This window comes from Akanthomyces muscarius (genome assembly GCF_028009165.1).
Source record: "Akanthomyces muscarius strain Ve6 chromosome Unknown contig_18, whole genome shotgun sequence".
Lineage (NCBI taxonomy): Eukaryota > Fungi > Ascomycota > Sordariomycetes > Hypocreales > Cordycipitaceae > Akanthomyces > Akanthomyces muscarius.
In genome coordinates, this window is record NW_026611618.1 from 1185786 (window position 1) to 1201036 (window position 15251).

Genomic DNA, 15251 nt, shown 5'->3' on the forward strand with positions numbered 1-15251 from the left:
CTCGAGGGGTCAGCTGGGGCCGTTGTGGCTGTGCACGCCACTTTTAGATGTGCAATCCATCTCGCCTTTTCGTTGTTCTTCTTGCCACAAAAAAATATTCATATTCAGAATGCACACGCCCTAACCTTGCATGTCAGAGCCCAAGGGATGGCCCTTTTCTACTCGACTCTGTCGGGGGTCCAAGTACAATGTCTTGTTTTTCGGCCTGGTATCGCGCTGTCCGGGGGTCGTCATCGTCGTCGAAGCCTAGCCAGGGTCTTTTGCTCCGCCACGGTCCGCCTTGCACCATCTCCTAACAAGATGAAATACAATAAAAATTTAAGTCAATTAAAAAGGCAAGAAAAGGCCAAAAAAGGTTTACTTGGGTGCTCGAGATCATGTACCGGTACTTTGCACATGTTCAAGTCCCCGTCATCTGGTGCCTACGACAACTCCCACACACTACACTAGACTCAACGTTACCATTCCAATCTGGGGATAGCATCGGCACTTGGTCCTCGCCGTTAACCGCCCGCGATTTTTTCTTCTTTAGCTTCTCTCTCTCCACACCACCCAGTCCATGACTTGTGGCAAGTAAAAATAAAAAGTATTCAGTCTTGTTTCTTTTTTTATTCCAAGCTCGCTTACCGCCAATCTCAACCCCCAGCCGTAGCAGAGATTTGTGCCCTGGTGTTTGCTCAGATGACTTCCTTTCTCGCCCTGGCCCGGGGGGGAAGCCCTCATGTGACGGGCTGCGCATGTGCGCCGTGGCCCTTGTGCGACCACCACACCCTTCCTTTCCAGCATGTGTGTTACCTTTCGAGAAGGTCAAAAAGATTCCGGGAGCCTGGGTGTTGTCTGCATGCGGCCGGCGGGCATCTTTGTAAAACGCGTGCCTGGCTTACACACACCTGCCAGTAGTACTGGTAGTGTATTACATCTACACCCCATGTAGTAAAGTACAAATCTCTTTCCACCCTACTTACCCAGTATTCATCTCGTTTCTGCTTTTCTAGTCCAGCATCATACGTTAATTGTAAAGCCTTCATTTTAGCATTCAACAAAACACTGGTCGACCAGGCCTCGACCGCCGTGGGCAGCCCAAGCTTTGCTCTATATGGCATCATTTCGCAACACCAGGAGCTGCCACGTCTTCTCAAATTACCCCTTGATCCCCTCATTTCATTAAAAACGGAAATCGCGTCTCCACGTTTTGACGACTTTTTTTTTCCCTTTCCCTTCACGGCGTCGTCCCATTAACACGCACACGCCCATGTCGTCCGGCGTCTGTCGTCTAATGCACATGATTGGCCGGCAGTCTACCAATCACATGCCGTCTCCAGCCTCTGGTTCCCACCACCTCTTGGATCTCTCTGGCCAATCAGCAGCCACAGCAGCACTTTACCAGCTACGCCTCTTCAAACCAAGACGACAAGTCGACTAATACGACCTGCCACTCAGACACCCTCCCCTTCTTGGTGGCGAGAGCCTCCCCTTTCTTCAAGTCCCCTTTCCTCAATCAGGTAGATGGATGGCCTGCAACAGCCAAGGGCCCTGGCATCCGTGAATCTGCCAGCCGGATACTCTGAATCTGTAGATGGTATCCGCATTATAACAGTAGTGGCCGCCTCTTCCCGCCGCTTGCGACCTTGGACATCGCCCACTTGGTCTCGTCCCGAGCGCTCCTGTCAGGGCAATCCCCACGGGAGCGTCGGAGCACCTTATCAAGTCGGGAACTGTTCCCGTCCTGCTCGCTCGCACGGCTCTCCACGCCTGCCCTCCCCCTGGCCGTTGCTCCGCGAAGGGGTAGCCGTAGGCTGGCTATCACAGGGGCACCAGCAGCCTCGAAATTGTATCTCGACGCGGCTTAAGAGACTGCCAAGGAGACTCTTGTTGTCTTCGGGCTCGCAGAGCGCTCAGAGTCATCGCAGCTCCTTCGTCTTGTGGCCATCTTTCAGGCTTGGTACAAGTCCCTACTAGGAAGGTAAAGATATTGTACACCTTTTCTCATCGTAAAAAGTCCCGACGCTTGTATCCACTGTCAGTGTTCCATTTGGCGCTGCGACGCATCCCACAACATCAGTCGGTGACTCGTCATAATGGAAGTCGGCATGCATGTTTGACGATGCGTGGAATCATTGTCCAAAAAGGGAGCAATAGAACAGGGGCATTAGCAATAAATGCAAGCTTGCTTCAAACATTGAAATTCTCCAAAAATGATACATGACAGCTGGCAATTTTTTGCTGGTAGGGAACCTGGGGTTGTGTGTGAGCCCTCGACATACGTACAGGTAGTCGTACAACACTCTGATTCAGTCGAGCCAAAGTTTCTCAGGCAGAAGGAAACAATGGCCGGGCCCCTATGGTGGCGAGACGCGACAACAGACGCCGATTCGTCGCCTTGAAGTGCAAAATGACAATCAAGACAAGGTGGTCCTAGTTTCCTGCATAAGCGTCCCAGCCTTTGCTCATCTCGCCCAGCTGCTGCATTGGCCACCGAGCTTCTCCAGCTCCAGATCGCGCCCGCCCGCTTGGACCAAACGACTTGCATGAATAGAAACCCGCTCATCTTCCAATAACGTTTCTCGGTTCACAAGTGTCATTTTTCCCAAGATGGCGTCCCTTGCATGGACGCGTTGCATGCGCCGCTTGTGTGAGATATGTAAAAGGAGACAGATGCAGTACGAAGTCTGCGGGTCGGCAAGTGAAGAATGTGAGGAAAATCGGCTCGACGGCAGTAGTTGATTAGTTTTACGGTGTCATCCCGACCTCCGCGACGGCGGCGACCTAGTTTCACCTGCAGCCGGAGGCATTTATATGCCATGCGGCCGTTGTCGACAGGGCATACGGCCGGTCGTGGTGGTAGCGTGTTTGACGAAGCGCCGTGAATCAATCAATCGGTGGCTGTTAGTTCTTTTCTTTTCTTCCCGGTTGTTCCCCAGCATATTCAACAGGTCATCTACGGCAAGGGGGGTTGGGTGGTGGGGTGGCGAGTGCTGGTGGTGTGTGGTGTATGGTGGCGGCCGGTCAGTGAGGCCAACACAAGACAAGCAGGTAGGCGGCTGTTGTGACCTGGCTACACGCCACCGCTGGTATCAGGAAACAGACTTTATCGGCGTGGGATGGGCTCGGAATGAAAGGGTAATGTTGATTCTAGAGATGATGGCCCAATCAAGCTGCGACGGAAGATGGACATGCAATGCTTGCCAAAGCAGGACTTGGCGACGCACGGTACTAGCGCAATCATTCCAACCGAGCAATCAAAGCCGGAGCTAGTTTCTTTCACGGTGCCATGACCGGGAATGAAGAGAGGGCTATCCCGGCTCACGGCGAGGTGGACAATGCCCATTTGCACACGGAGACTGGGTTTGTCGATTAGACCACGCAGAGGGAGCTTCGAAGGCCCTGGCAGGCAAGTAGGTACCCGACCTGTACCTGTACAAGTCTCAAGGCGCAAGGCGAGCCAAAGCCAAGGAGGCGGAACACAAGGATGGCTGCGTTGCGAGGACTCGGTACCAGCGACGTGGTTGAATGGGGGCGTGGGGTCTTTCGAGTTCAGCTTCGCAGGCCATCTGGTGTCGGTCGGCGAGGTGGTGATGGATGCCGACTCCAAGCACAGCCATAACGTCGCTAGTAAAGTACCTGGTTCTGCATGGGAGAGTAGGTGCGTGGCGGATGTATCTCTCTCTGCAGATGGGCACGATAGCTGGGGCAAGAGCGAGGCGTCGATGGCTGCAGAGATGGCTCTTTCAGAGGGCACAGAAGGCAACAGGCCCCGCTGCCGACGCCTGGCAGAGTGCGCCCGGCACTAACAGCAGGCACTACAAAGGCGTGCAGAAATGTAGCCACAGCAAGGCAAACTGGCCCGCTGTGCGAGGCAGATCCCGCGCAGTTTACCAGGTACGTGCATGTACGGAGCTAGATGACGATGAGTAAGTCGGTTGATTCTAGTAATAGCAACAGGCTAAAAGTCAATAGCGGGTACGGACAGCGCCGTGAAAGAGAAGAAAAAAAGGGCCGTTTTTTTCTCTTGTCTGTCTTGGTTACCTCACGGACTAGACCCAAGCCAGCAGAGGCTGCATGAAGGCTGGGCTTGGTGGTACCGGTACATGCATGGCAGACAAGCTGACAGATGGGCACGAGACTGAACGGCGGCCGCCTGCCAACAAGGTTTGGAAGAGAGAGAAAAGTCGCCTGGACTGGAGCTGCCAAGTGAAGCGCTTTTTTGAGCTAACAGCTGCACCAGGTATTCTGTTTTCAGACCTGCTGGCTCCTTGCCCTCCAGACGGTGATGTCGGCGACAGAGATCATGGACAGCGGCGGTGCATGGTACTCGTTGTGGCGGAAGTCAAGCCCTGTGGTAGCATCCGCACACCCCCGTGGTCCGCTGTAACCAAAGACGGACACCGCGGACGCAGACTCAGAGGTACAGTAGGTACCTACCTACCTTAGCTGCTCCGCGCCCACTCACACCCCAAAGGGCCAAAGGCGTAGACCGACCCCCCCTCGCTGTCCTGCGTATCCCTCTGCACGCCTCCACTTTCTAAATAATGCGCAGTCACCTGCGGGCTGCAGGCTACCTCGTGGGTGGTGTGTGGCGCGGTCTGCAGTAAAGGCCAGGAAAGAGGGAAAAGAAGGCGAAAAGGCCAGCAGAGGGAAGATCGAATGCCCACTCTGGAGGACACCCCAAGACCTGCAACCTGGTACCTAATGGTAATGCGCCAAACTCTTTTTTTATTTTCATCCCTCTTGCCCGCTTTCCGACGACTCTTTTTGTGCGGAAATGCTAGTCAACCGCCCCCGCTGTACCTACTTTTAGAGGCTAGATAGCTGCCGCAACCCACTGTAGGCCGCGACCCGTACCGCCTGCAGCCACTGCCACCCACTGCCACCAGCCCTTTTCCAGGCCAAGGCCAAGGCCACAGGTATATCTCCCCACCGCTGCCCGCCCGCCACTTTCTCTCTTCCTCTTTTGCTCTTCACGACTCTCGCCTCGTCCGACGTTCACTTCTTTCTTAAACCGCCTTCTCCCCCTCGCGGTTTGCGGCAAGCTCAGCAGGCGATCCATCGTCGGCAATCCTAATTCCCTGCTAAGCATATTTGTCGCTTCATCCTTCTTTATTCTTTTTTTCTTCCCATTATAATATTCTATTCCCCTTGCGCACCGCCGTTTACACCCTCGTCCTCGCCGCCCCTCCCGTCCATCCCCCGCCAATATACCTCACCCCTCCTCTCAAGACATATTTCACAGCCGCCAACATGCCCGCCCAATTACTACCAGCCTCCGCCGCCGCCTTCGCCCCCCGATCAGCCTCCGTCAATGTCGTCCTCGGCTCCAAGGTCGAGTCGTGGCTGACCCTGACGCTCAAGCGCATCAACCGTGTTAAGCGCCCGCTCAACTCGGTGGCCCAGCACCAGAGATGCCTCGCCGAGACCCTCGCCAACAAGAATGCCATCTGGACGCTCGCTTCCGTCATGCTGCCCAAGCTCCCCGAGTCCGACATGCCCACCGACTACGCCGAGAACATGTTCAGCCACCAGCTCATCCACATTGAGGCCTACATTGTCCACGTCGACATGGTCCACCGCAACGAGGTCGCCTACAAGCTCACCATCGACACCATCGACGCCCTTGTTGAGTACCACAAGGAGATTCACTGCGTCGACGCCAAGGCGAACTCGACCGACTGGTCTGGAAAGGAACAGCAATGCAAGAAGCTGCACGACGACTTTGTGCAAGCCATCAACAAGTTCGTTTTCCGCACCCACGTCACAGCCCTCGAGGGTCTCGAAGAGGATGGCGCCGGCGAGCTTCTTTGCGGCAAGAGCGACGAGGTCAGGAACAATCTCATGAACCTCATGAAGCCTCTTGTTCCTCCTCCTCCTCGCGTCGTCGAGAACTTCCGCCCGCCGCCTCCCCTGCTGCCCAGCTCTCCCATGAACCACTTCTGGGCCCCGGCCGTCTCCATGCCTCCCGTCGACGCCTGGAACGTTCTCCCTTCGAGCCCCAGTGTCGCCTCGTCCGCTGAAGCCACCACCCCGATCTGGCAGAACATGCACATGCATCAACAAGTCCATGTGCCTTCTCCTCCCATGGACTTTAGCCAGCCTCAGGTCACAAATGCCTTCTTCTTCAGCGGCCCTCAGATGACTGCGCCCATGTCTACTGTGCCCCTCCCCAGCATGTACGCGCCTAACCAGTGCGGAATGAACGTCTTCATGGGAAACGCTTTCGACTGGCAACGCTTCCAGGACTTTAGCACCCCCATTATGTGACTACCTCAACCTCCCCAGTCACATGGCGGCACTTTTCCTCCCGCGGGGCCGTCCTAATTCTTGCCCTTTTTTGCGTTCTCAGCTTCTCCTGGAGAGAAGTCACAAAAAACTTTTACACTGCAAGATTGTTCAGCGACATAGACTGGCATTTCTCATCACATTGGCGTTTTTCCTCTTTCCTCTTTGCATCGGGCTCGGAGTTCTCAAATATCCACTCTGGCTAAGCGGCGGCTTCCTCTAATCCGCTACTGGCTCTATTGGCTTTGCTTTTTGTTTCATTCGCAATAGCGAGCGTCTGTTTACTGTCTTGTTTCAAGGGCTGGCGCAACTGTTTTCACATAATCGGACCAAATCATTTGGATACCTCACGCCGCCAGATCGGCTGTGTATTATTTCCTCGTCCACACAATGGCTGGCTCCGGACGGGTATAGGATGCTTTCACAAGCGGACAGGGATTTCTGCAAACGGCTTCTTCCTTTTTTTTTTTCCTTTTTCTTCCTTTTTTTTTTTTTGCTCACCAATTTTCTTCCTTTTGTTTCGACAACTTTGGGTTAAAGACAAGAGGGATATGCAGCGATGCACAGATTTCGGCTCGGCCCGAGATGAACTCTTTTTCGCTTCTTTTACATTTCTTTCTTTTTATTCCGTCACGGTTTCTTCCCTTTTCTGCATCACTGGGTTGCGCTTGAGACGCCAACGATACCCCAGGTGCTAGCCACCAAACGTCTCTTGTTGCGCCCTTTTCTTCACGAATTATGACGACCACGAAGTTACGAATCGAATACGCTACTCCTTTTACGAATGTTGCGCCAATATGACTGCATTCGAAAATGACCAACTACGCATCGATTCAAAGCTGTTGTCTGGTCGGTTAGACTGGTTCTCACCCCCACTCAACAATCTGGCCGTCACGGAAGCCATGAACCGTAACCACGCCGAGATGACTGGAGCATCTCCGCGCATAAGGCACTGGATGTCGACGGAATCATGCACGCTCGCCATCAGGATGGATGAGTTTGTGCAAGTGAGACAACAAAATTTGAGCAATGCTGCGCATGGCTTCAATGGCGTTGCTCTCACAGTCTCTGATACTAGTCTTGGCTGCTTTTTGGCAGTTCATTGGCAGTACCACGAGGCAACTGTAGGACATCTCCCTACAGACAGACTGTGGCGCGGCCTCGGCTGCATCATGGTCTGGTTGGATTGGTAGCACAGGTGGTAATGGTGTGGTGGCAAACTGCTACGCAATTTGACATTGCACTTCCCTGGGCCGGATTTGACCCAGTCTGGCGCCTGTGTTGCAGGAACACTCGCGATCCACGCAATTGCGAGATGCTGGAACTTTATATAATAACAAAGGCGGGTGGCGACAGTGCCGTGCTAGTACACGCGCTCATCAAAGACTGGCCGTTGCTGGCAAGCGGCTGCCTCTTGGCTAGTAGTTTCAACCCTGGTGGTGAAGCGAACGGGAGAGCAGCAACTTGTCAGTCGGGTGTCGGCCCATCCGCACCAAAGAGAAAAAAAAAAGAGAAAGGAATGAGGAAAAGGAAGACAGCCCGAAAGTGCAACGTGTATTCAGGTATCCCTGTTGAGCTTGTGTTTTTTTGTAAACTTTTTGGGAATTGTCGCCCTTTTCTTCTTTTTTGGATAACCACATAAACTTCTCCTTGGCTAGTCCTTAGTTAATCAATACGAAACCAAGTTTCGCCACATTCTATATATTTTCTACTGTGAAATTTGAACCGTGAATGTGGAGCTTCCGTCTTTATTTTATTTTTACTTGTTGTTGGTAGGCCACGCGTTTCGAGTGAGCATCTCTGCTTTTTGAACTGTTGGAAAATGTTGAGGCAGCCCCATGTAAAGAAACGTACGGGATGCTGCGCCGAATTGGAGCCTCAACGTGGTCTGAAGAGGACGAACAAGGGCAGAGAACATGGAAAACAGGAAACAAGCTCCTACAAAAAATACATGACGAGAAAAGACAAGACGACCGGCCCATTTTAGCTTGCAAACTGCTCATTTGCGAGTCTATGCGGGACATGCAACCTACCTACCCTGCATCGTCACATCATCACCACACTCCCTCGGCGAGACATCAGCTTTTTCGACATCAAAATGGTAATATAAGTATAGTATCGTGGCTGTGTGTATACAAGCAGGCCCAGTCTGCGGAAGTTGGAGAAAAAAAAGCATAACGGCTTGCTGGAATTCGTTGTCTAAAAAGTGAAGATGCCAAGTCGCCATCTGACAGACCTTCCAACCGATGCATAATCAATCGACTAGTGTCAAGCCACCGCTCTCTCATCTTGAAAGTAGAGAGGCACGTAGGGCTCATTTCGTCTACTAGAATGCCTTTGTGCTTCCTCTTTCTGATCTTGTATGGCCCCCGGTGCAAAGTACGCAAAACGCCTGTCCACAGCATGTTGCTCCCTCGACTCTATTCCTCCCAAGAATATGTATGCCCGTCTACCCAGATGGCGACGTGACCACCACGCATCCTTCAATGTTTCTTTCGTTTGTTGTACAAAAAATGGTGTAGTCCTGAAATTATGCTCGTGCAGCTGACGGGGTAAAGACAAAGTCGTGCGTCGCATGCGCGTTTTATTCTTGCGAGACGGTTTGCTGCTCCAACGTCAGTACACTATGAAACCTTCCAAAGACATGAGGGAAGACAAAAAAAAAACTCACCACTAGCCAGTCCATGCCCTCGTTGACGCCGCTGCCGTCGACGGCTGAGCACGCCATGATGCTCCAGTTGCGGTCGCGCAGCTCGCCGAGGCGCAGGGCTTCTGAGATTTCGCCCGCGCCCTTGGCGCCGGGCTGGTCCTGCTTGTTGGCAAAGACGAGCAGGGCCGCGTCCTTGAGCTCCTCCTCGTTGAGCATGGCGGCCAGCTCGTCGGCGGCCGTCTGCAGCCGGTCAATGTCGGTCGAGTCGACGACGAAGATGACGGCGGCCGTGTTGGCGTAGTAGCAGCGCCAGTACGGCCGGATCGACGTCTGGCCGCCCAGGTCCCAGACGTTGAAGTTGAGATTCTTGTAGGTGACGGACTCGACGTTGAATCCTATCGTGGGTATCGTCGTGACGACCTCGCCAATCTGGGTTTTCCACCGAAGTCAGTGCGCGATCCCTTTCGCGGACGGCCATGCGACTATACCTTTAATCTGTACAGCAGAGTCGTCTTTCCTGCATTGTCCTAAATCGTCGCAAATAAAATTCCACAGGTCAGCGCTCAAAGAATCCCCCAAAGCGTAGTATTTCGCCCATATCCTCCACATTGCTAGGCAGGGGAGAGGCGGAGATGCCGTACGAGACCGAGAATCAAGATTCGGATTTCCTTCTTGGCCCAGAGGATGTTGGACAGCCACGAGACACCGGCGCCCATGTTTGTTGTCGCGTTTGTTCGGGTTTGGTATATTATGAATATCGCGGAGGAGCTATCAAGCTGAGCGGCGGCGCAAGTCGAGAGGTTCGAAATATCGCCACCCTGGGAGAAGAAGAGAGGGTATCGTATGCGTATTAGAAAAATAAAGTAATGTGTAAAAAAAAAAAGGGCCAGGGCTTGCAGACTAGAAAATCCAAGACCGCCCAAAAAACTCCCTATATTCCGTCAAAAAATAAAGAAGAAAAGGCTGGTGGGATTTCAAAGCAATGTGTCTTTTGCGAAGGAAGCAGAGCAGGAGACGGGGAGTTGAGGGGCGGCTTCATTAGAAATCCATAGTCCAGTCCCCTATTCCGCTCGCTGGCCTGGTGCACTGTGAGTGTGAGAGGCCTGCGGCGGCCTGCCAACTGCCTAGGCGAGACCCGCAGCGGCGTCCGCTCTTGGCTCGCTAGGCATCGGCAAGCATGCTTGGCATGTGAGCCGGTTGTGGTGTGTGTAGTTTGAATGATTAAAAAGATGTATGCAACGTGATGGTCCAAATTGAATAATTTGATTTGGGAAGAATCTCTGTATTTCGGCTCTTTGGCGACGCAGTCATACCATCTGCTGAGTCGCAAAGTCCGCGGGAGATGGCAGACGCTGCACGCGGTCCAACTGGTTTCCACCGGTGCAGTCGCTACTTCTGCTAAATAGCAGCCAATTCGTCGATCCGGCATAGGTAACTAGGTACTATCAGGCAGTTACAGTGTTTTCAACGCAGCTTCTGTGTCATTGTCTTCCGGTGCTGTGGCGTGCTTCAGTAACAAGTACAACCACAAACTACTTTATCAAAGTAGCAGAATCTGGAGATGATTAAACGCAAAGTAAAGCCATATTCGTCATCACCCGCACTCGCTAGGTATGTGCCGTTCAACTGCTTTGCAGTTACTCTGCATAACTCAGGCCCGTCTGGCTTAATGACAGGCATCTGGCCTACATCTCGCTTCCACTTCACCCCGGCCTTCGATGCGCCCCACCCTGCCTCATCGTCCCTTACCTGTCCTTGAAGCCTCAGGCATCAACCGAGCCACACCGGCACACTAGCCACATATCCACACCCACATCCTGATTTTCACTACTAGGGCTTTACGCCCTCGAGTGGCGCGAGCGAGCGGCCTGGGTGGCCCCCCCAAGCCAAAAATCCTTTTGCAACTCCACGCCAACTGACCATCATCGACAACCGAGCAAAAACGACCGTCAAGATGCCCGTATGAACGCCCCTTTCCAGAACCCATTCCCCGTTTCCGAAACCGAAAAGAGAGCAAAAAGAGGTCCTGTTATTTTCGCTGTATTATTTCCAGCGCTTTTTCGATGTTCCCCCGACCGCTTGCCGTGGCAAAATCGATGACCTGCCCTGCGCAAAACGAACCATGACGAAAATTCTGGACAGGATATGCTGCGTGGTTTTCGTCAGCGCCAAGCCGGCAGGGATAATCGAGCGCTTGAAATACGACATCGAAATGCCATCGGACCTCTGTTTGCCATCTTGAACCGGACGAAACGAATCTCGAAACCAACGAAGATCAACTGTTTGTTTGCTAACGCACCTCGCCCTCGCAGTCCCTCAAGTCTTTCCGTACCAAGCAGAAGCTTGCCAAGTCGCAGAAGCAGAACCGCCCTGTGCCCCAATGGATCCGCCTCCGCACCAACAACTCTGTCCGGTACGCTCTTTCTCGCCCGACGCGACACGTCGGCGCCCTCGACGAACAAGAACCAGCATGGCTAACATTTGTCTCCTCCTTCACAGCTACAACGCTAAGCGCAGACATTGGAGAAAGACCAAGCTCGGCATCTAAATGCCCGAGCCGTTGCTCTCCCTCTTTTTCCTTTGCTGTTTTATTCCAAACACCGAAACCTCGACAAGTCTTTCGACATTCTTCAAAACAATGACTTGGGATGTGACAATGATTTCTTCTTTTTCCCCCTTCTTCTCTCCCCGGGTGGGGGAAAAGTAAGGCATTGGCTACGACGGCTGGCAGTTTCGGGCATATGACAAAGATTTTATGGAACGCTTTCACACGACAACTAAAAAAAGACTACATTTTTTTGCATGAAAGTGACGGACGGAAAAGGAACTCGAGTTGTTTTTGTTAATGTCTCTTTTTTCAGCAAAAGCTCCTTTGTCCTTGCAAAACATGGTGGAGAGGAAACATCATATTAGGGGAAGAAAATAAAAAAAATTTCAAACCATTCTGTCCGGGCGTGTCGTGAAGCTGCAGTGATCCATGATAATGTGTGTGCCGCTGATTCATGCAGGTCCAGCCGTCATGTGAGGCTGCTTCACAGAGGAGCACGGCTTATCCTTGCACTGCATTCTGGCCATTCATAGCTATAGTTACTCGCAGCTCTTAACGTGACCGTTTGTGCAAACAACATGCGCGGCATCTGCGATTTATGGTCAACAAGAGACCCCATGCCCTCATGGTATTGGAGTAGTTGCTATTCGCGACAGCCGCATGAAATCACAGGCAACTTTTGTTTGGCATTCAAGAATCGGCACCTTTTGTTGGGCAATAAGAATCAGCTTTTCTACCAGCCTGAATGGCACGTGTCTTTCGCTGCATAATTTCCCCATAAACTACAATGAGTTGTCATTGCCACCAGCCATGTCCATCCCGGTCCGAAATCAAACGCCTGTAGTGTATCGTGCGATGGTTGGCGAGCTCCAAGTCATTCGTAGATGTAATAACAAGACCCAAATTCAAGCACGAAAAAAAGAGAAAGGGTAACCGTAATAAAGAAGGCAAAGCAAGCATAACCAGAATGCATCAACACCATTAGTCCCATGCAGACACAGAGGTGCTGCGCTTATCGGTCCTCGGCCCACTCGTTCTCGCGGCGAATCTGCTCCTCCTCCTCGGGGGTGAAGTCGTTGGTAATGTTGAACGTCTTGCGGATCTCCTCGGGCGACTTGCCCTTGATCATGTTGGCGACGGTCTTGCAGCCGACATCGAGAAGTGGCTTGATGTCGAGGTAGTTGGAGGCCTAAAGACACGGGGTGGGTTAGCGCTGGGAAGCTACGAGAAATGCTGACAAGAGGGGCCAAACGTACGAGGATAATCTCGAAGAGCATCTCCTGATCGACCTGCATGAACTTCTGGTCCCACTCGTCGATATCAGTCGTCTTCTTGCGAGCATCCGACTCGTCGTCGGCCGCCTGGGCGGGGTCGTCGCGGTGGTGGTTGCACCACTCGATGACCTTGCGCAGAACGGCCTCATTCACGTTGGGAATGGGAATGGGGTTGGTCTGGCTGATGGTGTCATCGCCGACATCCTCGAGCATGTTCTTGATGAGCATGGAGCGCTCGACAACGGCACGGTCTAGAGGGGGAGAATGCGGTTAGCGAAAGCGGCGGCCTCGGGGGCTTGGAAGGGAGACGCGGGCGAAGGCGTGTACGTACCGACTTCGATGGTGGCAGCGTCGTTGGAGATCAGCCAGATCTTGGACATGGGCTTAGCGTCGGCCATTTTGTGAGAGAAGAGTATTGAAAGATGGGAGAAGAACGGTGGGATGTTCTGGCGCGCTGGTTGTTAGCTGATGCTGAAAGCGATGGGTGTTTGCAGAAAAATGGTGGTCTGCGAAAGGAAGCAGGCTGGGCAGAGCACGAGGAAGAAGCGGGCAGAAAGCACCTGCGGGGTTTGGGAAGGGCTGTGACTGCTGCCGCCGCCAGAGTTCAAAGGCGGATGCGCAGAGGACTGGGCCGGCGCTAGGTAGGCCGCTGGAGGTATCCGTACTTACTGTGTGATTAGGTGGCAGGTTGACGAGCTAGAGCCAAGAGGTTGGAGTGGTGTAGAATGTAAATTGCTGATGGGGGAGGAAGATGGGGAAAGGGAGAGGAGGCGAGGGTTTTATATCATGCAAAGCAGACGAAATAATCGTGCACTTGAAGTGTTTGCCTTGTTTAATCAAAGTTAAAGGGCAGTACACTGTGACAAGTCTTCGGACTGTGCAAGGTGGAGGTCGCACAGCGCCATGATTACGCGCTGGTGCCTGGCGCAGCGCCTGGAGCACGCCTCAAAGAATTGCCCTTGAGCGCGCCGCAGGGAGCCCTGTGCTGCCTGTCGAGAGGCCCATTTGGCCCCAGAACCGGAGCCTTGTTGTTCGGTGGGTGACTCTTTTTTTTATTTTTGCGCCAGAGGAGCGCGGCGCTGCCTAACTTTTATTTTTTACTTTTATCTTTTTTTAAAAACAATGGGAGGAAGAGACGGCTCCCCGCCACCAAAACTCAAGCTCTGCCGCTCGAGGCCAAAACAAATGTTTCTTTGTGGATTTTATTCAGCATAGATAGGTAGCTTTCCATAATCTACACACTGCAAAGATGCAACCCAATCTGCTCGGACATGGGCCAGGGACCAAACGGCTCACGCCAATTGTGCTTGCCGGGTGCTTCCCATCTTTGCAGTGTGTTACGGCTCACGTGTACCATGGCAACGTAATAGTGACCGTGAACTGATGCCTCTCGTGCGGGAAATACTTGCATGGTGCTCAAGTAGATGCCAAAATGCCAGGGGTGGTCGGAAAGCTTGCCGTCGATTCGTGTAAGCCAACTCATGTCCATCAAACCAGTAGTACCATCAGCCCAAGACTTTTCGCGGCATTTGTTGGGACCGCCAGCTCATCGTTTGCGAGACATCATTGCCGGGTACTTCCCCAAGATAGCAAGCTGCTGGTTTTTTCTTCTCCCTCCATTTCTGTTTGCTTCAAAGAAAACTATCGCAGACCAAGCGCAACTCTAGTCTTGTAGCTGTATCCCGTAGAACGGGATGACAGCGTGATACGTCCTTCTAGAGGAAGAGGCTCTCGAATTTTTTTTCTGAGCCATGGTGGCCTTACCATTGCATGTACCATATTCCTTCCCTCGAGGCCAAAATTGAGGCACACATTTCGTTCTGGTCTCCAAACGAGGTGTTGTGCTGAGATGCGTTGATGGGGCCGAGGATACAGAGGCAGCTATATGCGTAACTATCAAAGACGCCGCTGTAGCAGAAAGAGAGAGGTAACTTAGCAGCTATACGGTCATAGCCAAGACTAATAAACACGTCTTTTCATTTTCGATACGTCTGATGCATTCATGTTATTTTGTTGATTTTTCGTCTGATTCGCCATGACTAGTGGCTAGCAGAGGCTCGTCTTTGCTCGGGCGACATCCGCAATCTTCTATTGCTCGCTGTCGCATAGACTTGTCAAGAAACGAAGTGTCTTGTCCCATATCGCGCTTCCCCCGTCTCTTATCGAGAGACATCTGCGATAGTCTCAGGTTAACGTAGACCATGAGAGAAGCGCGAGGCGGAAAGGCACCGCCGTTCTTGTTGGCCTCAGGTCAATCGAGGATAATCGGCTGTTGGCTGTGCTATGTTTGCCACTCTAACTTGGCTGCTATTTGAAACTGCAGCTTTCAGAAATTCATGTACGCGCGACCCTGTTGGTCAATAGGTTTGTACCATCGACTTGCTGTGTGCGGTGCAGCAGGCCACACCCATCCCCATGAGACAGGACAACGAGAAGCGCCAATAGATGTGCTTGCGATCCGGCGGTGCCAGTGACCAACATTTTAATGATGCTAAATTTACTACAG

The 15251-nt window shown here is 52.5% G+C and overlaps 4 protein-coding genes across 4 annotated transcripts; 2 read left to right on the forward strand and 2 right to left on the reverse strand.

The window, feature by feature from the left end:
- Nucleotides 1-4059: 4059 nt before the first annotated feature.
- On the forward strand, nt 4060-4526 carry LMH87_008846 (uncharacterized protein; the record flags this gene model as incomplete). Its single annotated transcript, XM_056202084.1, has 4 exons — nt 4060-4084; nt 4226-4339; nt 4398-4410; nt 4460-4526. The coding sequence occupies 4 exons, from the start codon at nt 4060-4062 to the stop codon at nt 4524-4526; spliced, it is 219 nt and encodes a 72-aa protein (XP_056056681.1).
- Nucleotides 4527-5238: 712 nt separating this feature from the next.
- Nucleotides 5239-6255, forward strand: LMH87_008847 (uncharacterized protein; the record flags this gene model as incomplete). The annotated part of the gene is made up of 1 exon (XM_056202085.1): nt 5239-6255. The coding sequence occupies one exon, from the start codon at nt 5239-5241 to the stop codon at nt 6253-6255; it is 1017 nt and encodes a 338-aa protein (XP_056056682.1).
- A 2602-nt stretch (nt 6256-8857) lies between these two features.
- Nucleotides 8858-9639, reverse strand: LMH87_008848 (uncharacterized protein; the record flags this gene model as incomplete). Its single annotated transcript, XM_056202086.1, has 4 exons — nt 8858-8878; nt 8945-9352; nt 9412-9450; nt 9565-9639. The coding sequence occupies 4 exons, from the start codon at nt 9637-9639 to the stop codon at nt 8858-8860; spliced, it is 543 nt and encodes a 180-aa protein (XP_056056683.1).
- Nucleotides 9640-12483: 2844 nt separating this feature from the next.
- On the reverse strand, nt 12484-13143 carry LMH87_008849 (uncharacterized protein; the record flags this gene model as incomplete). Its single annotated transcript, XM_056202087.1, has 3 exons — nt 12484-12660; nt 12728-12996; nt 13077-13143. 3 exons carry the CDS (start codon nt 13141-13143, stop codon nt 12484-12486), a joined length of 513 nt encoding a protein of 170 aa, XP_056056684.1.
- Between the last annotated feature and the right edge of the window lie 2108 nt (nt 13144-15251).